The sequence below is a fragment of the Parasteatoda tepidariorum genome, chromosome 1, assembly GCF_982258835.1.
Source record: "Parasteatoda tepidariorum strain Cologne lab strain chromosome 1, Ptep-v5.0, whole genome shotgun sequence".
Taxonomy (NCBI): Eukaryota; Metazoa; Arthropoda; class Arachnida; order Araneae; family Theridiidae; genus Parasteatoda; species Parasteatoda tepidariorum.
In genome coordinates, this window is record NC_141755.1 from 17,492,093 (window position 1) to 17,516,869 (window position 24,777).

Here is a 24,777-nt window from a genome sequence, read left to right on the forward strand (position 1 = left end):
GCTCATTCTAGGCAGGGTTAATACTGCGCAGCACCGTGTTGCCTTTTAGTCAAAAGGATCCACCCTGTTGCCCCCTGAAGTAAATTAGTGCACTGAAGTAATAGACTCCATACCCTTTTTTCATTTTTTCCCCAAACTCTACAATAGATTTCTTAAGCTTTTGTTATTTTCAACTCTTTTTATTTAGTTTGTCATTGCTGTCAATACATAGATTTATATGGGAAAGGAAAAATAGCCATCACGCCCCTTGATGCAATTGTCTTTGAAAGATTGCAGTTACTTCCACTATCTTCCAGAGCAGAAAAGTTCAATACAGGCCTCTCAGTTGTCCAGCAGGAATTTATTAGTGGGGAGAGGGATAAAGATGCTTTTCTCCAATTCTTGGTATACTCTTGACTCTTAAATTTTTTTTTCTCAAGCAATGTTCTATCCTAAGGGTCCATTGTAAGGGTGGCCAGCAGGTGTGGAAGATCATCCTTTTGGTAACCAGAACTGCCTTTTAGAAAACTCTTAGCTTTAGCAAGCAATCAAAATTCTTATGACTGTATTTAAACTACCATAAATTCAGGAACACCACTTACAATTCAACTAAACTGAACTTCACACAACAAAATATCACTATAAAATATGTTCATTTGAGCAGATAGTAGGTTCAGGCTTATCTAAAAAATGTTGGAAATGAAATAGATCATTTTTTTAAATTAGTTTAATGTAATTATTGAAGGAGAACTTTTTATTTTATTTTAACAATATACTTACTGTAATCAAAAGCATAAATGGTAGTAAGATGCTTTATTGAATTTTGTATGTTATTTTTCAGTTAATCTTAAAAAATTTTTTAAATTTTGTATGGTATTGAAAACAGTTTTTTTATGAAAATATTTTTAATAATTTAAACTCTTATTTCTGTTACTGGCATAAATAGTTTTCAATTTAATATAATCAAAAAAATATAAAATTTTCAATTTCTTTTTTAATTTTGAACTTCTACTGTATCTACTGATCACTATAAAATATGTTCATTTAAGCAGATTTTAGGTTCAGGCTTATCTAAAAAAAGGTGGAAATAAAAATAGACCATCATTAAATCCATGTTTTGATAGTTTCTTAAATTGGTTCAATATAATATTGAAGGAAAACTGAGTAAGATACTTCATGGAATTTTGTATGCTATTTTTTAATTAATCTTTAGAATTTTTTTTTTATTTGTATGATATTAAAAACATAAGTTTTAAATTATTTTTAATGTATATTATTTTCAATGTACATTACTTAATTTAATGCTGCAGTTTTAATTACACTGGTGTGCAAAACTTAAGCAACAAGTGATTTTTCGGCCACAGCTTCGGTTATGACAAAAAACTCACTTGTTGCTTAAGTTTCGCACACCAGTGTATATTGTTATACTATTTAAAGCGCCTGCAATAAAATTAATAACTAAAAAGTTATTTATTAAATCATAATTATTAATAATCATTTTAATTATTAAATCATAACTACAGACACTTAAAAACATACACTTATTATTTTATTAATATATGCATGCATTTTAAATATATTACTAAGCTAATTAGCTCATTAACTTGATTTATATGTTAATTTATTAATAAAAATTAGTAATTAATATGATTGCTTTGCTACTTTTTGCAAAGCAAAAATTTTTTTTATCTTTTTCTTACTAATTGACATTTTTTTAATAGAATGTGTAAAGCCCATAGAAAGAAATTATAGCCTTTTTAGAATAATAAGGCCCTTTTTTTAAATTTTTGTACACTGCCCTTTTTTCTGCCCAGAATGAGCTCTGAATATTTATATATTAATAGTGATTTGGCTAGATACAACAACAAGTTTTACCTTCCAATTTCACCTTATTTTATGATTTTCTCTTTTAGTTTATCACATGCCACTGCCACATTCACCAAAATTTAACAACCATTTTAGTTTAGATACCATTATGAAAACATTATCTAAAGAATGCATAGTGAAAGGTACACTAGTAGGATAAATCGCATTTCCATATTAAACAGTCATTTCTAAAATACTCAAGGAAAAAAAAATATTGTAGGCAAAAATCAGTATTTCCGACAACAATACCTAATTTTAATCATTAAATTTATCAATAATTAATGATTCTACTACTTGATTTCCCCCGCAACTGCTACTAAAACAATGCCAAGCTAGAATTATTGGCATTTAGTTTGTGGCTTCTATATCTCTGTGATTGCTTTCAATATTAAATAAAAAGGCTTGTCTTTCTCATAGGATTTTTGTCACATGAATATTGAAAGATACAGGGGTGATTGTGAGCCTATGTCAAAATTCAGGAAAACTTCTTGAGTAAAAAAAAAAAAGAGTTTAAATCGAAAAATTAGAAAAAAGTTTAAACAAGGTTTTTGTTTTTTCTCAACATTTCTTAGTTTACTTAAAATATATTTAAAATTTTACACATAGCTATACCATTTACAAGTACCTATGTCGACCAGGAGAAGTAATTGAAATTTACAAATATGTTTTTCTTTCTTGATTTTATGATCATAATAACTATTTAGTGATAAAAAATAAATATTAATCTTGAATATAAGCTTATAAAGTATCTGGCACAACTTAAAGAAACTGTTTTTTTAAGTTCCACCTTTGAAAATTTGATTTCCGGAAACTTTTGTGATCAATGATTTTTTGAAGCTTGTGAACCTTCTATCTCCGGAAACTTCCGGATCACGGTAAGCAAAAAATCCTGAAATCAGGATTTTTTCCGGAACACAATCAGCCCTGAAGATAAGACTCTAGACGGTGACAAGCCATGTCTATTTGTATATTACACTTCCACAAACTTTCCCTTGTATAATTTCACTTTGTGTCCATTCACATACATTCGATATAGAGGTAGTACCTCTTTTTCTAGGAAAAACAAAAGGTATCTTCCTCACTCTTCAGTAAATTAAAAATTGCAAAAAAAATATTTAAACTGGAAGAAAATAAATAAAGCATGCTGTTAAAGTGCGAAATATAAAACAAACCTAAAGTAAAAGCGTGAGTGGTTATTCTTGGTTTGGCTAATTTTACCTGGGCTTTTACTTTTACATGTTTTGGCAGTTTATCATGGTCACAGTGAAAATCAATTAGTATCAATTCATAAATCAGAATTAGTTTTAGGATCTTTTAAACAAGCCTTACAAATAATATTTTTTAAGCTTTACCCAGATTAAGGCAGGTTAAGAAATATATTAAGGAGCTACTAGGGGGCTCCGCCCCCTGCTCGCTACGCTCGCCAACCCCCAGAACTGCTTCGCAGTTCCATTGCAGATTGCTTCGCAATCTTATAAAAACATTTTAACAAATTTAAATTTTAAAATAAAAATGCCAGATATTGAAATCAATTACTTAATGAAATTTATACACTTCTCTGCCCCCTTCACAATTTGATTATCTTTTCTTCATGTAGCTGAGAAATTTGGAGCTGTAGCAGAGAATATATCTCAATAAGACCACCAAATGTACCATTGCCAATTTTATTTAGAAATTTAATACAATCCCACTTGGTAAAATGTGTCATGGATTTTAAAATGATACATTCCACCGGTTACACTTTCATCTAAGTGTGTCTCAGAACTTATCATGGCAAATGCAGAATTATAGGAGCGAATATTGTCCAAATAATTTTGGGATCGTTTCTTTGCAGTATGGTCTAAAGATGTTACACCAGTAATCAAATTCTCAAAATATTGTGAATGCGACAATAAAGGAAGATCAACCTTGCCTTTCTGACAGCAAATACCATATTCATTGCTACTTCCTGTCTTCTCTAACATAAAATGCTTAGCATGACAAAAGTTACAAATAAAAGTCATAGATACAATAAAAGGGGTCACAATCGTCATGAACAGTCTATGCAGATTTGTAAAAATCTCGAATTTGTAGAGGTGGCAATTCCCTTCGGCGAGAAATGCTTTCCCGTTTAGAATTCCGCCATTCATTTCTCTGACGTCTGCCAGAGATACTTCGACGCCTGATAGCAGGCATTTTATTTAGGCAGCAGGCACTAAATAAATAAAAATAGAACTAAATAACTAAGATATCGTTTTAAATCTCAAATCAAAATAATTGTTTGTAGAAAGTTTGTTTTGGTTTGAATATTCGCACGATGCCATTGCCATTCTATTGTAACGAAACAAAAAATTTATCATGAAACTAAAAATTTATCAAAGGAACTAAAGATACTGAATTCTTTTTTTAAGAAATTCAGTTCCGTTTTTTTTTATCCACTCTTATTTTTGTTTATCAATCTATTAAATCAGAAATGCTTTAAATCAAACGATGCTTACGGAAACAATGCTTATGCGAACCACCCGAAAAATGATTTGCTGAATTCTCATTGGTTGAAACTAAATTATTAATTTTATTAATTAATTAAAGGAAATTTTCATAATTTAAGACCTTATTGCACATCTACATAACAATACCTTTAAAACGACACCTTATTTGTTTAATTCTGTTGCGTAGTTTGGGAGTTTTTAGCGAGACAAAATATTGCTAGCCTATTAATATATAGATTTATTTTTTGCTAAATTCTAATATCGTGAATAATGCCCAAGGAAAAATTTTAATAAAACAAGAATGTCAAAAGATGACAATTGCATTGGATAATGATTCAGAAAAAAAAAAACATTTTAAAAATCATTACCTAAAAAAGTACATAAATATTCAAATTAGGACAAATTATTTCACCAAACAATAATTTTACACTATTAAACAACTCCAATTTCATGTTGGATATATTCCTTTTTTTTTAATCAGAAATCGAATTAAAATAAGACACAAAAATTAAAAATTTGCAATTTAATGGTTTCTGAGTATCACAGTGAGAAATGAAATAGTTAACAACGACCAGTAATTATACATTAGCTTTCTAGGATATATATCTTTAACTTGACTAAAAGAAAGTATTCTGATAATAGCAATTTAAAATATTTGACAAATCAACGCACGAAACGAACAGAAATAGGATCAAAAGCTTCAGAATCATAAGTTTCATTGCTCTTAAGATTCATCCACGCCTTCATGTCTCCATGCTCAGGATTATTAGGATCGGATAATATTTTCAAAAGTTTCTCATATGAATCGACCCCTCCACAATCATCAGGAGGACATGCTCTTTCTCCAGCAATACAAATAGGATAATATGGTCTGCTGTCATACGGCAATATCCTCTCCAAAATGATGCTGTGTTCCCAGCCATCATCTAAATCGTATACGTACAGGATTCTATCCTTAGGCATTTTAAAATGTTCAAAAAGTTTCACCTTAGTTTCATCAAGTTTCTCCTCTTCACATTGACCACTCATAAGCATGATTAATCTATTGATGTCCGAATTGTCATTTTTTTCATTGACGGGTGCTATTTCTTTATCACGGGCATGAAATGTATGCAAGTGTGTACCCAGCCATCCCATGGAACCAACAACAGCAGAATGGAACTCCGCGAACGTGGAATTGTTCAAAATTAGAATTCGGCGCCATATAGGAGGTTTAAGATACTTCAAAATGATTTTGAATTGATAAACTGCACTTCCAGAAGTAGCTTCATCTCCGTCGGATGAAACAGTTTCCCATCCATCTGCTTCAGCTTCTGCCATAGTCCTAAATGCTAACAATATGTACAATACTGAGCTTTGAAATAAATTAGAGCAGTATTTTTAAAATGAACCAAACAAATAAGTTAAAAGTTGACTTTAAAAATTGTATTAATTAGTAACTACTAAAAATGCTGCAGTTTCACAAAAAAATATAATAAACGAATGATTAAAATGGAAATGCGCGGGCATTTTAGGATGAAGCTATTTTTGGCTCTTTCAAAGTGTTTTTATTTTTGCTTATAGCTTGTATTACATTGTCTTCTCCATTTTATGGGCAACCGCGGGAATTCTAAACAAACAGCTTGTGACTTTCAAATTTTTATTATTACATTTGTTGGCATCAGTCTAATTAGCATGTTGATTATTATTTGTTTACTTTACAACTTTTTGCTTTTTTCTGGGTTTCGTTCTTGGAGAAAATGTGACTTCACTTATTTTTGGTTTAAATTGTCAGAGATAAACAATGTTTGACTTTTCTTGTAATGAAGAAGGTTATGATTTACCCGATTGGTTAGTTCCGCTTGCCTTTAGTTCTAAAAGGCATGCAGAATCAATAGAGGGCATAAATACAAATACACAAAAATGGAGAATGAAAGAAAGGGTAATAAAAATTTTTGATTTGACTATGTCACAAATCTACGGGCACATTTCTTTTACATTCATATTATCGTATTTAGGGACTTAACATATTAAAATGATAACGAGATGTTGCACAGTTGAAATTGTGAAGCTAACTGTATAATATATAATCGGTTTATGATAATTAGAATTCTTTCCTAAATTTTTTTGAGAACATTCAAGAAACATTTGTAAAGATCATCAGAATTTTATCTAATCCCTGGATGAGAATCTGATGAGTCAAGCAGTATCAATAATTGCTATGTTGTAATTCCTACAATAAGAAAGTTTCCGTACCAAGATGTTACAATATAATTACCAAGTTGTGACAACTTTCAAGTAGTCACAATAGTTTTGCAGGGAACCTGCGAGAAACTAAAAAAAAAATTACAGAAGGAAACCACCTGAAAGGGTATTAATGGGTAGCCACCTGAGAGGCAACATGTTTTCCTTTTTAAATTTGTAAATTTAGAATCCATTTGGTGATTATAATAGATGCGATTGATTACAATACAGAAATATTCTTCCTATAAGCTTTATTTTCTTGAAGTAAGATACCGGGTGCAACAAATTTGAACGTCTTGTTAAATATACAATGGAGACATCAGTCAACGAGTATCAGCTGTTTCAATTTCTATTATTTTTATCTTCGCAATGTAAGGTTCTTTCTGTAGCAAGCTTTAACATTTTTTTAATAACCAATGTTGAACAGCCAACTCGATTCTGAGCTAACGACTGTCACTGTTCAACTTTGTAGTCTTGTAACTTTGAATCTAATGCAGAAGACAGTGGAACTCCTGGATCAAACATTGGAAAAAATTACAATGAAACCTCTCGAGAGTAACCACTCTTTGTTTCACAGTAAAATTCTTGTTCCTAGGGGTTACCTTCGTTGTCTTTAATAGGATATCGAAAGTACATGAGTGTTCGCAGGCAATTTTAATTTTAGTCAGTGTTATTTTCTTGGTGCGGAAATGACACTTCGGTCTATTCGACGATGAGAACAATTAATAAAATTTAACGACATCACGATCAATTCATAAATATAACATTAACTGATATAATTATGCTTCAAAACAAATTTACTTCTTATGAATGATAGAACTATTTTGAATGAATAAACAATTATGTTTTTTATTTAAGTTTGCATTTAATTTTAGATCATAAAAATTAGTTAGCTTTAAAAAATGCAGAGAGGTTTGTTTGTTTAAAATGCTTAGTTTTTTCTATAAAAAAAATTTTTTTTTTCTAATTTAACTTTAAACTCAAAAAATAAACCATTTATAGCATCGTCTTTAGTGCACTCTGAGTTTTGTCAATCTCTTCCAGAGATCGTCAAAAAAAAAAAAAAAAAAAACTCACTAAATAAGAGCCACTTAAAAATATTTTAAATATATTTGAATCTACTTATTTATTTTGTTAAAAATTTTTGCTGATATTTTTTCGTGTTTCTGTCTTTGACCTTTTCCACATTTGGTGCAGAGGTTTGCACAGTCTCTTGAGGAGGTTTTAATCGTGTCTCCTAAAAGTTTTCTTCTACACAAATTAGATTGGAATAAATTCCAGCCTCCCAAAATTGGTCGCAACTAGAGTAGGTCGCTGCACAGAGGTGGTCTTTCCTGGATGTTTCACTGTAGGTTTTGGGGAAGACTTTTTGGTGTGATTAACTTAAATTTATCTAGTATCTAATCGAGCCAGGTGGAGACACTAGTTGGGATAGCTCTAGAGTATACTAGGCTGTCAAACTGATGGAAAAAGAACTTGAATTTGTATTTCAAGGAGAGGAAAACCTCCCACTGTAAGCTTAACAAACGGATTCTAACCCACGATATGTCTACCACTAAGGCTATTTTACATCAGCGATATGGTTGGTACAAAGCGGGAACAAAACTCACATCAACCAGCAGCTGCCTTTGGGATTCGAACCTGGGTCACCTCATTGCCCTATAATTTTTACTTTCGTGGAGTCTGATTCTTTATGTAACAAGCTTTAATGCCTCTATAAATATACTATGTGCTAAGCAGTTTTAAATTCTCATTTTATAGTGGAAATGGATAAAAATCTTTTGGCTTATATAAATCAAAATATTAAAAAGGGAGTAATGAAGTCATGTATGTTGTTAAGAAAAATTTTGCCCAAATCCTTTTGTAGTGAATTTTCACTGCCATGGAGATTTAAGAAACTGCATTTTGAAACCATTAAATAGAAATAATGTTAAATGAAGAAAATCTGAGTGTGTTGCTTCAGACCAATTTCACTGGTGCGAATAGGATAAGAGTATTCAGTTTCAGGAGACATTTCTATATCTTGGTTGTTTAACACTTTGAATAAATTTAAAAAATTTGATTGCCTGAGAATAGTTACAAGTTTGACCTAAGGAATGAACCGCATTTTGTAGTGTTTTTATTCTTTGTTTCTTTTTATTCTAAAGTTTGTCACATGCTAGGAATTTTTTCCGTATTGTAAACTGCACCAAAAAAATCTCCAAGTTTTAGTGAACTCGGAGCAGTGGCACGCAACAGAATTAAGAAAAGAACATCACAGAGAGTGACCAACTCAAAGGGTATATAACTCGTAACTGTTCCCTGGCAATCCTATGCCTATTTATTTATTTATTTTAATTTACCTTATAAAAATTAATTTATTGTAATGGTCATTGCAGTTGGCATGATACATTATGATGCAGAAATATTTCTGCATGTCATTGCCTGTAAGATGCCAGGATTTGATTGCTTTAATGCAGGCATCGTTAAGGAAATCTCTGGTCTTATTATTCTCAAGATGAAACTGTAATTTATTGATAAAGCCATTACCAATAAAAAAAAATTCTGGGTAGTTTAAAAATGTATTCTTTTTTTTTTTAATTACATTCTATTGATAAGTTCCCATGATGCTAGGTATTTTATAAAATATTAATTAAAATTTATGTGAAAAATTATAAATTTTAGTTTTGTGATAATTTTATTTTTTTGTTTATAGTCTATATCTGGAATTCATTAATATAATAAACAATAAATTTTGTTAAGATTTTATGTCAACTAGTGAAATGTGATTAATCTTATTTTTTTTATCCATCACCTAATTGTAACAATTTTCATAATTAGATGAAAACTGTGAGTGTAGCTCTAGTTTTGTGCCTAAATGTTGGAGTAGATCCACCAGATATAGTCAAAACTCAGCCTTGTTCCAGACTAGAATGTTGGATAGGTAAGTATTATTCTAAATATTTCTTTCTTGTTAATAGCCCGACTATTTGTTTTTAATTAAATAATGTTCCAAATATTTGTTATAAATAAGACAATAATATTAGTTTTAAAAGAAACTCTGAGTGAAAGCTTTTAAAATTTTAACGTAAAGATGCCTTATTTTTTACCATTTAATACCAAAAGAAAACACTGTGTTTAGAAGTATTATATAAAATATTTACTACGTTATTTCTAATCAACGATTCATAACTGTTTAGCTACAATTATCCAATACATCTACTCATTTGATCCCCAAGGGTCTGTGTAGGTTTTTCTGAGAGACCTATTTTGTCAAAATTTAGACATAATTTGTGGAAATTAAAATTATATTAAAAAATCAACACAAAATATGGATTTATCGTTTCTTACAGGATACAAAAATAAAATGTTTAAGTTGTTGTTGATCATTTACGTCGCACTAGAGCTGCACAATTGGCTATTGGCGACGGTCTGGGAAACATCTCTGAGAATGATCCAAAGACATGCCATTGCAATTTTGATCCTCTGCAGAGGGGATGGCACCCCCATAAAATTTTAAGAAAAAGTATTTTGTGAAACTACCATTTTTCCTAAAGTTGAATTTGTGAAGGTACGGCTAAACGGTAGTAAATTTCGCTTAGACAGACCCTTGATTTCCCACCATAATTTGCATTATTTTTTAACAATCTATAAAAAATCATCTACCTCCTGCTAATCAAAAAGTTGTTATCTCCTTTTTCTTTTAATAATTATAATAATAATAATTTTAGCTGTTTAAATAGATTTTGGAAGCAAACACACTTTTTTAAGGAATTGAAAATAAACATAATAATAAAAAAAATATATTGATAATTGCATAAACCTTATTCAAATTTTTCTAGGTAGTGATAGAACATTCTTTATATCTAATATAAATTCCGCAGATAGTAGGCAGATCGATCCTTAGATACTTGAAAGATCTTACATGACAAATTATAGTTTTATCAGTTAAAATTATAACTAGAGTTCGTCCTTATGAGAGCTGCATTGTAACCACTATAAAAGCTCTCTGTTGCAACAGTTGCTGCTGAGTGTAGTGTAGCCTTTCTACACCATCTGTTGCTCTGCTCAGAATACTGCCAAATTTCTTCTTATACATGCTTATACAACACCTTTATCTGAAAGAATAAAGCTGAGTTTGATTTTGATATTTTCTTTCTTCAATTTATTACCCAAAAATTTATTTATGTATAAATTATTGTGCTTATTTGTCTTTAAAACATTTCTTTTTAGATCCACTTTCCCTAGTGCCTCAGAAAGCTTTAGATTCAATAGCTGCTTCTTTACAAAAGCAGTATGAAAAATGGCAGCCAAGAGCTAGATATAAACACAGTCTTGATCCTACTGTAGATGAAGTCAAACGGCTATGCACATCTTTAAGACGTAGTGCAAAGGTAAGTGATGTACATATAAATTTTTACTGCTCGTTATATATTTAGTATTTCTTCTATTTTGAATTTGAAAAAAAAAAATTTATTACCTTTTTTCATATTTTTCATATTTAAACTAGTTTTCAGTTAGTTTAGAAATGTTACTTACTAACCCTACATAAGAAATTATATCTAAGTATAGCTTGCAACCAATTCTAAATTTAAAATTAGTTTTTGCTATAAAAACATGATTTAGCATTAAAATATAAATCAGCTTTGAATTTCTTATGCTGTTTTTATTATTATTTATTTTTTACCTATTTAACAATACTAATTAAAAATATATTATATGATACTATTCATAATTGCTTGTTTTGTATTAAATGTTGCTTGCATATTGCAAATAAGAAAATTTTTCATTCATTGATATCTTTTTATTGCAGGATGAACGAGTTTTATTTCATTATAATGGACATGGTGTGCCAAAGCCCACAGCAAATGGTGAAATATGGGTTTTTAATAAGGTGAAATTTAGTTTGTGTCATTCTTTTTTATTTAGAATATTATTGAAATTTTGTGCATGAATTTACGCTTGGCATGGTTTTTTATTACTCATTCGATTTTACCACCTTGAGAAAAAAATTGCTCATTTTTATATATTTCTTAAAAAAAATTTTGGAATTAAAATTAAATAGACATCTTGCTAATTTTTTTTACACAATAATATTTTTTATTTTAGTTTCATTATGTTAAATGTTAGGATGCAAATATTATTTTTTTTAATGAAAAAAACTTTTTGTTTTTGAGTGTTGTTCTTACGACGTTATTACCTATTTTTATTTTTTTAATGGTGGACACTTGGAACTATTGTCCATTGGCCACAGAAAGTGCCAGAACTGCTAACTCTCTTTTCGTTACCCAGTAGGCACCTGTGGCCACGGCGGTGGAGCAGCGTCGCCCACGTCACACTACCACAACCCGTTTATAGGGCGGATCACATTCACACACAAAGGAGAAAGGACATAAAACACAGATAGAGAGAATGCAACATCCATGCCTTGGAACCCTACCATGAGCTCCATGGAATGAAATTCCATCTGGGAATGACGTCATGTTCCAACGGGAATTATTTTTCCCCACCACGAACACCTTGGAAAGAGTTTCTTGGCTGGAATTGGTACCGGTTTCATTCCAACCAGTCTCCGGCACCTAGAATCTTCGTTCCAAGGAGGGAATGATGAATTTTTAAGGACTAAGTACGATATTTCGTCGATGAATGTCTTAATTTTTTTCTATTTCATAAGAGAAGATAGCAAAATTTCTAAAAGATAAACTTGCCCGAGCCATTTTCAAGACGATAATTAAAAGAGAAATGTTTCATTAGTATGTGTGAACGAAAAGATACTTTCAGAGTTAACTAAGAAATTACGGCAAACTAAAAATAATTATGCTCTCATATGATAATTGTTACTATTTCTATGTTATTATTACGGGATATATTACTTGGCCAATACCTTTTTTTGAAGTTCAAATCATTTCTTTTTTAATTTTCTTTCGATAAACTTTTAGTTCAACAATATTTAACTTCCTTTCGAACAATAGTTCTTTATATTATACACCAATGGCAGCACATTTAAAAGAATTTGTTACAGGCATGATGTATTATAAAGTAAACAATTTATTTATTATAAGAAATACAAAAAAGAATAAAAATGTTTCAAAAAATATTTATGAAATTTGTATTTATTTCTTCTTTTACTCATTTTAAAAATTTTTATTCTCATTCTTCCATTAAAATATATACTATAAAAGCTGCGGAAGTAGTTCCACAAACTATAATTTTTAAGTATTTCATACGTAAAACGATTTTACAAATCACGACAAAAATGTTTACGCAGTTCTATAAATTAATTTCTTGTGAACATATTTATTTAACTATTAGTAAAAACAGTCACTTTTATAATGTAACAAATAAACCAAAGTAATAAGCAAAGTAGTAACTTTAGTCATTCGTACTGTTACAAATTTAATTGAAAACTAATGAACTTTTCTGAAATTAAATTAATTTCAAAGAGATCAAGGTAAACATTAATTTTTTTGTCTGATAAAATTTGAATTCTTTCTGGCAATTAGTTTTGATTTAAAAACTAGTATAATTAGTAATCTATCCACATTAAAATATTATCATTATTTCAAGAATTGTACTTTTTAAAAAATATTTAAAATAAATAATGAAACGTATTAAGGGATATATCAGAAATATTTATTATGAAAAAATGATTTTATTTTATGAATTATACATGATAAATATGACAGTTTTTAATTAATAAAACTATATGTATAATAAATTAAAGAATATTTCAAAGTATTCGCAGTTCATGTATTTTTAGTCTAATGAAAACAAAAAAACATTATAAAAAGAAAACAATAAGTAGTCAAGAATATTATCTAAATAGCAGAAGCTTGTTTCGTTTTACTCATGGTAATGCTGCCAAACTCAAAAAGAAAATCTAAAGTAAATTGTGTGATTGGTTAAATTTTAGCAACGCCCTGAGAGCGAGTTATCGTGGAATGTCTGATTCCAAGGGAGTGTTCATGGTACGGTATTGAACATTCATGGAACCAAACTTTCCCAGTTTCTCTTTCCAGCCGGGAATCTTCATTCCATTCCCGGTAATTCATGGTAGGGCCCTTGCCCGGGATTTGAACCCAGAACCTTTCTGATGCAAGGACAGTTTCCTGCTCCGTACACAGGCTGGTCGGCAGACGTTATTACTATGATAACCTAAATAGTTATTATGTAATTTTCCTATTTTGAAGTTGTTTTTCAAAATACCCAATTCTGTGCATTGATACAAGAATTAATTTATTAAATAATTCTTGCTAATTAATTTATTAATGTTCCCTTTAAAATAATGGCTATTTTTTTATGTATACATTTTATTGCTTTCATTAAAAATACAAAGTGAATGTATAGATGAACTTTTTATTTCAGTATTAAATATAAAATTGGAATAAATTGTCTTTACTTATGAAAGATTCATATTTTCTATTTTATAACCTTAATTTCTTCAGAATTCTTGGTCAAGTATCTGATAAAAGAATCATACTAGTTGAATTGAACTAGATTTTTATACTGTAATAATTTCTGCCTACATTAAACTAGAATAAGCTTTTATTTTTCTATAAATGAAATGAATGATAAGCTGTTTTTTTTTTTTTTTCAATTGATTTTTTTAGTTCTTTCATGCATTAGTCTTTTTTGATTTTTTTTTTTTGTATGAGCTTATTTAAGAAAAATTTTGCTAATTTGTAAAACATACGTTGAATATAAAAATAAGAATTCTAGTATTTTAAAAGCTTGCTTGAGATAGTACAAAGGCTCTAGGTGTCTGAAAGTAACAAGGATTGAACCTACTTTGCATCTTTTGAGAGTAGCATCTTATTTGTCCAAATATGACCTAACCTAAATTACGACAACATATAGAAATTGATAAAATAAAAACAAATAAACGTGTATGTTTTTGTTTTTTAAAAAGAAATAAATTGATTTTTGTTAACTGAAATCACTAATGTAAAGATAAAAAGAGCTTCTGGTAATCGAGATTTCATTGTGTTTGTTCTTCATGTCGAATTCATTATGTGCTAGTTCATATTAAACGAATATTTCTTATCTGTTGTGAATCTATATTACTTTTTTATCTCATTGTTATCATTGCATTCATTGACTATTCAATCTATATTTTAGACATATACACAATATATACCACTTTCTATTTATGATCTTCAACAATGGATGGGTGCTCCCTCAATTTATGTATATGACTGCTCTTGCGCTGGACTTATTGTTGAATCTTTTAAACAATTTGCTACTCAACATGAAAGGGAATTTGAGGTACATTATATCACATCTTCCTAATGTTCCCTTGCTTTGTTTTATGCTATAATTCTTTCAAAATAATTTTTAGCTGATTGTGAATAATAGTAAGACTCCTTACGACGGGCCGCCCATGCCTTCGTATAGTTCCTGTATACAATTAGCTGCATGTGGAGCTACTCAAATACTACCAATGAACCCAGATTTACCTGCAGATCTTTTTACTGCCTGCCTCACGACTCCTGTAAAAGTGGCTTTAAAATGGTATGTTTTTCTATTTGTCAATGTTTCTAAGCATATTTTGTTGTAGTCTGTAATAAAATTGTTAACATTGATAAAAAAAATCTTCATTTTATTTTCTATAAAATTCTTTTCTCTTTTCGGCTTTTTTTATAAGTGTTTGGTTCTTACATGTCCAGCTCGAGAGAAATAAAAAGCAAAGCTCTATTAATTTAATAAATCTGTGTTATGTTGATTTCCCTCTATGTATAAATTTATGTTCATGTTATTCAAGTGATAAAAAATTTATTAGAACTTAAATTTTTCTCTGAAGAATAACGTTTTATTTCTTTATGTTATTATTTCTTTCATGTCATGTGATCCATAATATCCAGACTTCTTTGTTAGGGTTGAAACAGTAATAAGTAATCCTAATGCCGGATGAAGATGTATTAAAATCTCAAAATATTGATTAAATAAAATGTAAATTCGACATCAAGACGATATTTTAATGCACAGCATGGATTCATTTTAGGGATAAAGATTACATTTCTAGCTAATTAACAATAATATTTACGCAAAGTGCTTCTTTTATTATGTGAAAAAGATTATTTAAAATTATGTACTGTTGTTGATGATCTGTTAAAAGGGCTAATCGATGATTAAAATATAATTCTCTTTGGGTTTAGTTTTAAGATCCTTTAATTCTACTTAGCTATTATTTCAGATAATGCATAGATATCAAAGTTTTTTTCTGATAAGGTCTTTTAAATGTTTTAGGTTTGTATTGCAAAACAGTAAAAAACTGTTGCCAGAAATAACTATGGACATAATTGAACAGTAAGTACATTTTGTTTTACATTGTTTTCCTTTTTTTATGCAGTTCAATCCTGATTATTCCATTGTGCTCTGTAAGTAAAATCTTTTTCAGCATTTAGATTTCCAAATCTTCTGTCTGTTTTATGTTCATTCTCATACATCTTACAGAAAATGCTCTAGATGGTTTTTGTGATTAGCCAAACAAATGTGGATTTGAATTATTTGTATAGAAATTTACCTTTAATACTCAACCTTCTCATTGAATATTAAACAATTTTAAAAGAATATTTTTCGTAAAAAAAAAAAGAAATATTGGATGGATGGGCACCTTTGGGTGACAGATTCATTAAGGCATCACTATTGTATTAATTCTTGTATCTTATCTCTTGCCACCATAATCTATAATGGTGGCAAGAGAAAAGTGGAATTAAAACATTATCATAGGCTTTTTGTTTTTACTTATGAATTTCATTATTAATTTATTATTATTTATTAAAATTTGAATAAATTTAAATTATCTTTATTTATTAAAAATTCTTAATTTCAATTTTATAATTTTTTTATTTCTCCAGAATTCCTGGTCAAGTGTCAGATAGAAGAACCATGTTAGGTGAATTAAACTGGATATTTACAGCTATCACTGACACTATAGCATGGAATGTGCTACCAAAAGAAACCTTCCAGCGTTTGTTTCGCCAAGATCTTTTAGTTGCAAGTCTATTCCGAAATTTTCTCCTTGCAGAAAGAATAATGAGATTTTATAATTGTACTCCTGTGTCTAATCCACCTTTGCCATCTACTTATCATCATCATATGTGGTAAGAAAAACTTGCTGTTACTTTGGTTTATTTTTACTTCAAAATGAGAATAGGAACCGGAAGTGCAATCTATCCTTTGTAAAATTGTAAAGTATGATAAAAAATTTTAAAAAAATGTTAGCAAAATGTTTTAGTTTAATGTAAAAAAAAATTTTTATATATATAAATATCAAGGAATTTCCATTTCCTTCAATAAATTTACTTTTAATAAAAATTATTTCAAATCATTTATAAAATACTTTTTTTTTCTATTATTCTTTTGTTTTTGTAAATTTAAATACATTGGAATTTTCAGTAAAATTTGTTGAATTTATGAACTTTATGTCAGAAAAGAAACTAAAATGCTCTTGAAAGACATTTTGTCTTGTTTTTTTTATATCTGTTTTGAGGAAAAATTGATGTCTGCAACACTTTTTAAAAATTAATATTTTTAAAAAAAAATTATATATGATTGTGTTAAGTTTATTTTAAATTCCATTAATTCATTATTAACTATCAAGATTTATATTAATTTCTATATGTGCACAAACTCGCTTGTTAAAAAGTCTATAAATATATTAAATTATTTAAAACTTAGGTTGAAAATCAAATCTTAAAAATTTTTTTTTTCCCTTTAATTCAAGCACAGTTAACAACATTAGTTCAGTACAGTGGTTAACTAAAAAGAATATGATATGGAATAAAGAAACCAGAGTTGTAGCTGGGATTTTTTATTTTTCTTCATGGAGTAAAAATATTTTTGGTGGAGTGAAATTCGTTTTGATGATTTGAATTTGAAAATAATGAAAGCATATTTCACATTTTAGATTACAGAGACTATTTTCATAAAAAAAAGGAGGAAAAGAACTTTCTGGGGTATAATAACAAATTGCAAAGCTATGTTTAATATTTTGATTTTTTACACATTTCTAAGGAAAAAAAGGAAATATGAATTACTCATTATACAAGAAAAATTAGAAATTTGAATAAAATGTATAATCTTCATTAAAATTTTGATAATGTCTTTCTTTATTTTACAATTTCCATAATTTAATGACATTACCAAATGATGCCTAGCTGATATTCAAATTACAGTTTTTAACAGTTCCGCTTTTTTATCTCTTTTATTAATTTTTTTCCTGTTTAGGATTGAAAATCCTCTTTCATTTACAACTATTGACAAGAGTACTGCGCTCAAAGTTTTTTATTGAAGTTTTTTTTTTTTTTTTTTTTTTTCATCATACTGAACTAGATGTTGAATGTTATAAAATTCAAGAAATTTTTAAGTTGAGTTGTGTTGTTACTTAATGTAGGGGGTGATAAGAGAAAAGAATTACAATAAATAATAATATTTTACCTAGCAAGCTTGTTTTTATAATATAAATATAATTCTGAAATATTTAAATTGCTTTTAGGGAGGCATGGGATTTAGCGGTGGATACATGCTTAGCTCAACTACCTGCCATACTTAAAGACCCTCTTCATGTTAATTATTCTTACAGTCCCTTTTTCTCTGAGCAACTTACAGCATTCCATGTTTGGTTATCGATGACACAGAATGTTGATAGTGTACCTGAGCAACTACCTATTGTGTTACAGGTAAGGTGAAAATTTTATTTGTGTAATCTGAGATTTTAAAAGTTGTTTATTAATCTCAACTTTTCAGTAATTTTTGTATCATTCGCTAAGTAAAAATCTCTTTTAAAGGTACTCCTGAGTCAAGTTCATAGGTTAAGAGCTTTAGAATTGCTTGGAAGATTTTTAGATTTAGGACCATGGGCAGTAAATTTGGTAAGCTATTCTCATTTCCAAATTCGTGGTTTTTATTATTTATTTATTTTTACTATTAATGAAAATTTCTACTTGATATTAATTAGCAAGTTATAATTACTTATTTATATTATATATTTTGTGTTTTGCCATTTTCAATAACAAACGAGGATTGTATATTTTATTTTATAACCGGCGCTGAATAGCCGACCCAATTCTGAGTTTCTATCAAGTTTCAACTCTGAAGCATAGTAGTTTTGAGCCATATACAGAAAACAAGGGAACTCCTGGATCGAGCATTGGATCAAACTAACCTTCGTGGAGAACTTTTTGATGCAACTGACCCGCATTTACATTACATGGAGAGGAAAACTATGAAAGCCTCTCACGTTTAGCCTGATGGCAAATGCAGTCACTGGATGAATGTACAGCAAAACGAATTTTTATGACTTGACCATCTAGGAATCAACCAAGGGGAAAGACCCAAACTCGGATGGTCTGATTCTGTAGAAAAGGACTTCCTCATACTGAACTGTAAAACTGGGAAAACCATTGCTGAGAATGGGTCGAGATGGAAGGGAATTCTTGAGAAGGCCAGGTCCCACCCTGGGCAGTTGCGCCAATGATGATGATGTTCTGAATGAGTTTTGAGCTGGAGGAAATGTTTATCTTTAAAGATATCTAAGCAAAAAGATAAAAACTCATAATTTACACGATAAATTTATCTTATTAATGATATAGATATAGAGCAGAAAAATATAGCATTGAAGTAGGAAATTCTTCTAAATCATATCATAAAAAGAAATATTCTTAAACTACTTTTATTCATTAAACTTATATCAAGAAGGCAATGGTTAATATTTTAAAGTTGGGAACCAAAACTAACAGGAAAAACAGGCTGGTCTTTTCAGGTTATCCCAATTTGCAAATTGACTGTGTTTAAAATTATACGTTTTTATTTGATTTTTGATCTGTTTAATGTCATGCAATTGAAGAAACAACCTAAGTGCTTCACGATTAATTCCGAGTAAAGTGGCTTGACGACTGTTTTCCTTTTATTGCTAATGCTATGAACACTAAAATAAAAAGTCAAAAAACTGATAAAAACAAACTTTTTTTCCAAAAAAAAATTTTTTTTTTGCAATATGTAGTTTACCATACAAAGATACCAAATACATAAAAACCTCAATTTGAAATTTTTTGTCGCTTACGTTTATTTTTCAATTGCACTGCAGTATAGTTTTAGATTTAAATAAAGTATACTCTCGATATCTCAAAGGTGAAGAGACGCTAAAAAGGTATCAAGATAGCGAGTTTTCGAGATAATAAGCTCAGAACTAAGTATGTTCTTAAAAGTTGAAAAATATATTCTGAAATAGTACTTAATCTAAAAAGTTAAGTGTAAAATTATGCATACAAGAGTATAAAATTATACCTTCTCTTAACAGTTGACTATAAGTCTAAATACAGCCACGATAATTTTTAAAGTAAAACAAAAATAATTATGCATTACATAGAAAAGAATTGGTTTGCAATAAACTTGCATTATGATTTTTCTGAAAAATTTAATTTTCTATTTCGTAAAATTTTTGATACAACAAGGTTTTGTGACGAAACTCTTCTACATAGGAATTAAAATTAACATTAGGTGGATATATAATGCCAAGGTGAAAAATATTTTTTTGATTTAACAAGGTTTTCGAGATATAGAAGTTTGAGATATTGAGAGTATACTGTATTGTCATTTCATTTATCAATTTAGTGTTGGTTATTATTTCTAAATATTATGAGCATTTTATACATTTATTGATGGTTATTTATGATACCAAATTAATAATTTAGTAATTAGTGTTTCTGTCATTCCAGGCACTGTCAGTTGGCATTTTTCCTTATGTATTGAAGTTACTTCAAAGCTCAGCAAGAGAACTGCGACCCTTGTTAGTTTTCATTTGGGCAAAAGTTTTAGCGGTTGATAGTGTTAGTATCTTTTGTAATGATATCTTATTTTAATATTTATACTACTTATTATAATATTCTAATGCTAATGCTTATTTTAATATTCCTATATCATTTTGTTTTAAAACTTTTTTTCTCCACTTTAGACATGCCAGAGTGATCTTGTACGCGACGGAAGTTTTAAATATTTCTTAGCCATTTTAGGTGATGCTTACATGCCAGTGAGTGCAATCAGCCTTTATTTTTATTTCACAAACTGAAAATAATAATTTAAATAATTAATCTGCAATCCTTTGTATCCTTTTTTATGTATATACATTCGAATTTTTTTAGGCTGACCATAGGACAATGGCAGCTTTCTGTGTCTCTTGTATTGTTAGCAACTATAGACCTGGCCAGGTAATGTAATTATTGATTTCCTAATTTTGTTTTTAAGAAATTATTCGTGATTTTATCTTCGTGCAAAGCATTTTTTTATTATTTTTTATTTACAAAAAATATTTAAAGTTAGAATATATGAAAGAAATAAGTATTAGGCAAAATCAATATATAAAAAGACAAAGGAAATTAAATCTAAAATAAAAAAAATACTCTAGAAATATTTGAGACATTCCTGAAATGTAGTTTCTGGTGTGATAGAAAGGGTTTGCTTTCTTTTCCCTTAGTTTGTGACAATACTTGTCATAGATACTACGATAAAAAGGTGTTAACGGAGTTTCAATACATAAATTGGATGAAAAGCCTCTGTATTCTCTGTACCTGTCTTTTGAAATAGTCTCTGTCCTATTTATAGATTGATTTTTCCCCTGGCTTTTTGTTGTTTATTACTAGGTTAGGTGTCATAAAATTATATATAAAGAAAAAGAACAAAAACTCCTTTTGCTCCATTTTAATACTGAAAAGGATTATGTCTGTATGATTAAACTAAACATATGAAAAAAAAATTTTTTTTTTTGCATTTTTTAGCTATAAAATTCCAGAATTATTAATTTTTTTGAAACTTTTTAGAAAAATAAGAAATGCTAAATAGCAATTTTTAACTTAGTTTTCCTTTCAATTTTTATGGTTCCTTTGTAATTGTACAATGTAAGAAAATTTAACAATTCAAATTTATTCTTTATAATTTTAAAAACAATTTTTAGAATCAATGTGGAATTTTTTTCTCCCTGTTGTACTTAACATCCAAACTGTGTTTGTCTTGTTGTTTACAGGTAGCAGCTATGCAAAGTAGTGTAGTGTCTACATGTCTTGAACAATTATCAGACCCGTGCCCTAAATTGAGACTCTGGGTTGTGATTTGCTTAGGACGCATGTGGGAAAACTATGAACCTGCTCGTTGGTGTGGAGTTAGAGATAGTGCTCATGAAAAACTCGAGACTCTGCTAACGGATCCAGATCCTGAAGTAAATTATATTTTTTTAGGAAAAAGAACTTGCATATTTTTATTTTATCTATTTTGTATTATTTTTCTCTAATTTTATTTCATTTGTATTTATTAATTTTTTTTGTTTTATTTATATTTAATTTTTTAAATATTTTGCTTTGATAAATAGTAAAATAAATACATTATTTCTAACAGTACAGTCATAAATAACATTAAATGTAGTGAAATTATAAATGTTTTTTAAGTTATTGAAAAGGATTTTTAACTATACTTGTAATAACGTTTCTTGACACGTATGAGTTTCATTATGTTAAATTTTAATAAGATTCAAATAATCTTTTTTTTTTTACCATAAATAAGAATGATTATCTGAAGTAAATTAGTGTCAATTACTTTGGATAATCAAGGTTTTATTATGAAGGAAAGCTAAAAACATGTGCCATCAAATTAGTTTTTCGTTTTCATAAATTTATATATAAAATTAAGATTTTTTCATTATAATTACTATTTTTAAAAACTATATTTATTAAACAACATTATATTTGAAAAAGAAGGTAGGGTATACTTTAGTACTATAGTTCTGGTTCTATAAACAAGAGCCTTCCTCAGTGTCTAAACACTGAATAATAATAGAAACGTTTTTTTTTTTTAACACTTCTGTCGTTTGGTATTCAGACACTGAGGAAAGTTCTTACTCATAGAACCAAAACTATTGTATGTCCTTACTTCGTTCATGCTTTAGTAGTAATACTATATTTATTTCTTGAGATAAAATGTTCAAATTTTTCTTAAAGTTGATTGCTCCTGTACATCATTTTAGGTTAGAGCTGCTGCTGTTTATGCTTTTGGAACATTTTTAAACAGTACCACTGAGAGAACTGACCATGCAAATGCCATCGACCATAATATTGGTATGATGCTTATTAACAAAGTTTCCAATGATGGAAGCTCATTGGTCAGGAAGGTATAATATCGCATTTAATCTTTATTAATTATCCATTCATATATGAAGCTATTTACTTTTAAATAAATTAAAAATATTCTTAAAATTATCAATGAAGAATTATCAAATCTACATTAAGGTTTCTTTTCCTTGTATATTGTTTTGATATTGAAAAATAAAATAGAAATTGTTTTGTTAGACAAGTAAAAATTAACATTAAAAGGAATTTTAAATTCTATAGAGGGATTCTCCTTTTTTTTTTTTTGTGGGAGCCATTATCAAATTTCTACTATCAAGTTCCTATATCACCCTACCATAGCCAAGTTCTTATCCTCATTTTTAGAGCTCTATCCTTAAATGGCCATGGTCAAAATGCCACTTAATTTTTACCCTGGTCAGACAATGTGAACAGTGCCTGCTCTCCACTAGCGATGTAAAGAACCTTTTAACCAACCAATAAGCATGTCACTAAATCATAAGTTGATGTTTTTAGATTTGTTTTAAATATTAGACGTGAAACTTAAATGTACCATAATTTTTTTAATCGAAGGAAAAAGAAACATATTCTATGTAAAATGAGGTACAATTTTATTTTAAGTTTAAAATTTATTTTGTCTACAATGTTGGTACAATGTAAGCATTTTACTGCAAAAATTTAGATTTTATTTAAAAATTTAGACTATAGAAAATTAGCCGACTAACTTAGCAATAAATAAGTTTCTTGAAGTATGTCCATGATGTTGATTACTTGAAGACTGAAAGCATAAATGTTGTGTGAATGTGTGCCAATGAGAAAGATTTCCTACGTCATGAAAAAAGACAATACAAAATAAATTTTCAGAAATTAAATAATAAAATTTTTTTTAGAATTGTAATATGATAAATGAAATAGAGTGTTCAGAAAATAGCTTAATGTAGGCAAAAAAAACTTCTTTTTAAACAGAAATTTAACTGTTATTATTGTGTTATTTTACACAAAATAATGTCCTATATTTATTAGATTGACCCTATAAAATGTAAGGAATTTTTTCAGTGTTAATTTTTAATTCCCAGTCATTTTATAATTCAAACAAGTCAGCCCGTTCCATTTTCTTTCTTTTTTTTTCAAATGAATTTATTGTTGCGAAAAATTGATTCACAATGCATTTTATTGAAAACTATTTATCATAATCACATGACGTCGATAACATGTAGAACAATCACTGAGCATCATGGTGCCCATGGACCTAAGTTTGAGTTGAGACCCCTGACCTATTAACATTTCGTAAATCAAAGTATTACAGGGTTCACCTCTAAAAAGAATAAAAAACAACATGGCTCAACACTTTTGCTATTGTACCTGGTTCTAAAGATTGCAATAAAATAAATTGATTTTGGTATTGGAAATCTAGTGATATTTAAGATTAAAGTGATAAGTGTAATGTTTTTTAAACTTTTTTATAAAGTTTATAACAAATGCTTGATTTTATTTTAGGAAGTAGTTGTTGCTTTGCAGTGGTTCCTAATCAATTTTGAAAATCAATTTGTTGCCGTCGGCTGCCAATATCTTGAAGAAGAGAAAGCAAAAGAGTCATCCTCAAATTTATTGCCTATAGGTTTGATATACATATACTTTTTATGCATCCCATCTTTCATTGCATTTATTAACAATCATTAGGATCAATTTCTAAAAGCATGCCTGTGATAATACTTAAGCAGTTCTCTATTTATATCCTAATATTATTCCTGTTTATTATTCCTATTTATATTATATCCTATTTATATTATATCCTATTTATATTATATCCTATTTATATTATATTATATTTATATTATATACTATTTATTTTATATTCCATTTATATCAGCATGATTAATTTATATTCATATTTTATATCTGAATAGATTTTATTAATATATTTCTCACAACTTCTACCAAATCCTACAAAGTTATGTATTTTTGAAAGAGGAATAAAAGTCAACTAATAACAAAGAAGGAAAAGAGGGTTAATCAAAACAAGGGGTAAAATAAAATAAAGAAATAAAATTAAAAAAAATTGGTAAGTGAGACGAAGATACAAGAAAAAAGAATTAAAAATATTAATCATTTAAAAAAATTTTTTTTCATTTCTTATATTATTATAAATT

General features: G+C 28.5%; 2 protein-coding genes across 3 annotated transcripts in view; one reads left to right on the plus strand and one right to left on the minus strand.

The window, feature by feature from the left end:
* Window positions 1–4,976: 4,976 nt before the first annotated feature.
* Window positions 4,977–5,633, minus strand: LOC107450380 (uncharacterized). Its single transcript, XM_016066155.5, has one exon. The coding sequence runs from the start codon at window positions 5,631–5,633 to the stop codon at window positions 4,977–4,979; it is 657 nt and encodes a 218-aa protein (XP_015921641.3).
* A 333-nt stretch (window positions 5,634–5,966) lies between these two features.
* raptor (regulatory associated protein of MTOR complex 1) overlaps window positions 5,967–24,777 on the plus strand; it is a 45,611-nt gene continuing 26,800 nt past the window's right edge. For both annotated transcript variants that reach the window (XM_043040023.3, XM_043040024.3), the window contains exons 1-16: window positions 5,967–6,234; window positions 9,357–9,459; window positions 10,749–10,909; window positions 11,329–11,409; window positions 14,634–14,780; window positions 14,854–15,026; window positions 15,762–15,821; window positions 16,373–16,618; window positions 18,013–18,196; window positions 18,305–18,388; window positions 20,234–20,344; window positions 20,470–20,544; window positions 20,657–20,722; window positions 21,535–21,726; window positions 22,528–22,671; window positions 24,125–24,245. In XM_043040023.3, coding sequence (XP_042895957.1) covers window positions 6,097–6,234; window positions 9,357–9,459; window positions 10,749–10,909; window positions 11,329–11,409; window positions 14,634–14,780; window positions 14,854–15,026; window positions 15,762–15,821; window positions 16,373–16,618; window positions 18,013–18,196; window positions 18,305–18,388; window positions 20,234–20,344; window positions 20,470–20,544; window positions 20,657–20,722; window positions 21,535–21,726; window positions 22,528–22,671; window positions 24,125–24,245 — 2,086 coding nt within the window. In that variant the 5' untranslated portion in view covers window positions 5,967–6,096. The remainder of the gene's footprint in view (window positions 6,235–9,356; window positions 9,460–10,748; window positions 10,910–11,328; window positions 11,410–14,633; window positions 14,781–14,853; window positions 15,027–15,761; window positions 15,822–16,372; window positions 16,619–18,012; window positions 18,197–18,304; window positions 18,389–20,233; window positions 20,345–20,469; window positions 20,545–20,656; window positions 20,723–21,534; window positions 21,727–22,527; window positions 22,672–24,124; window positions 24,246–24,777) is intronic.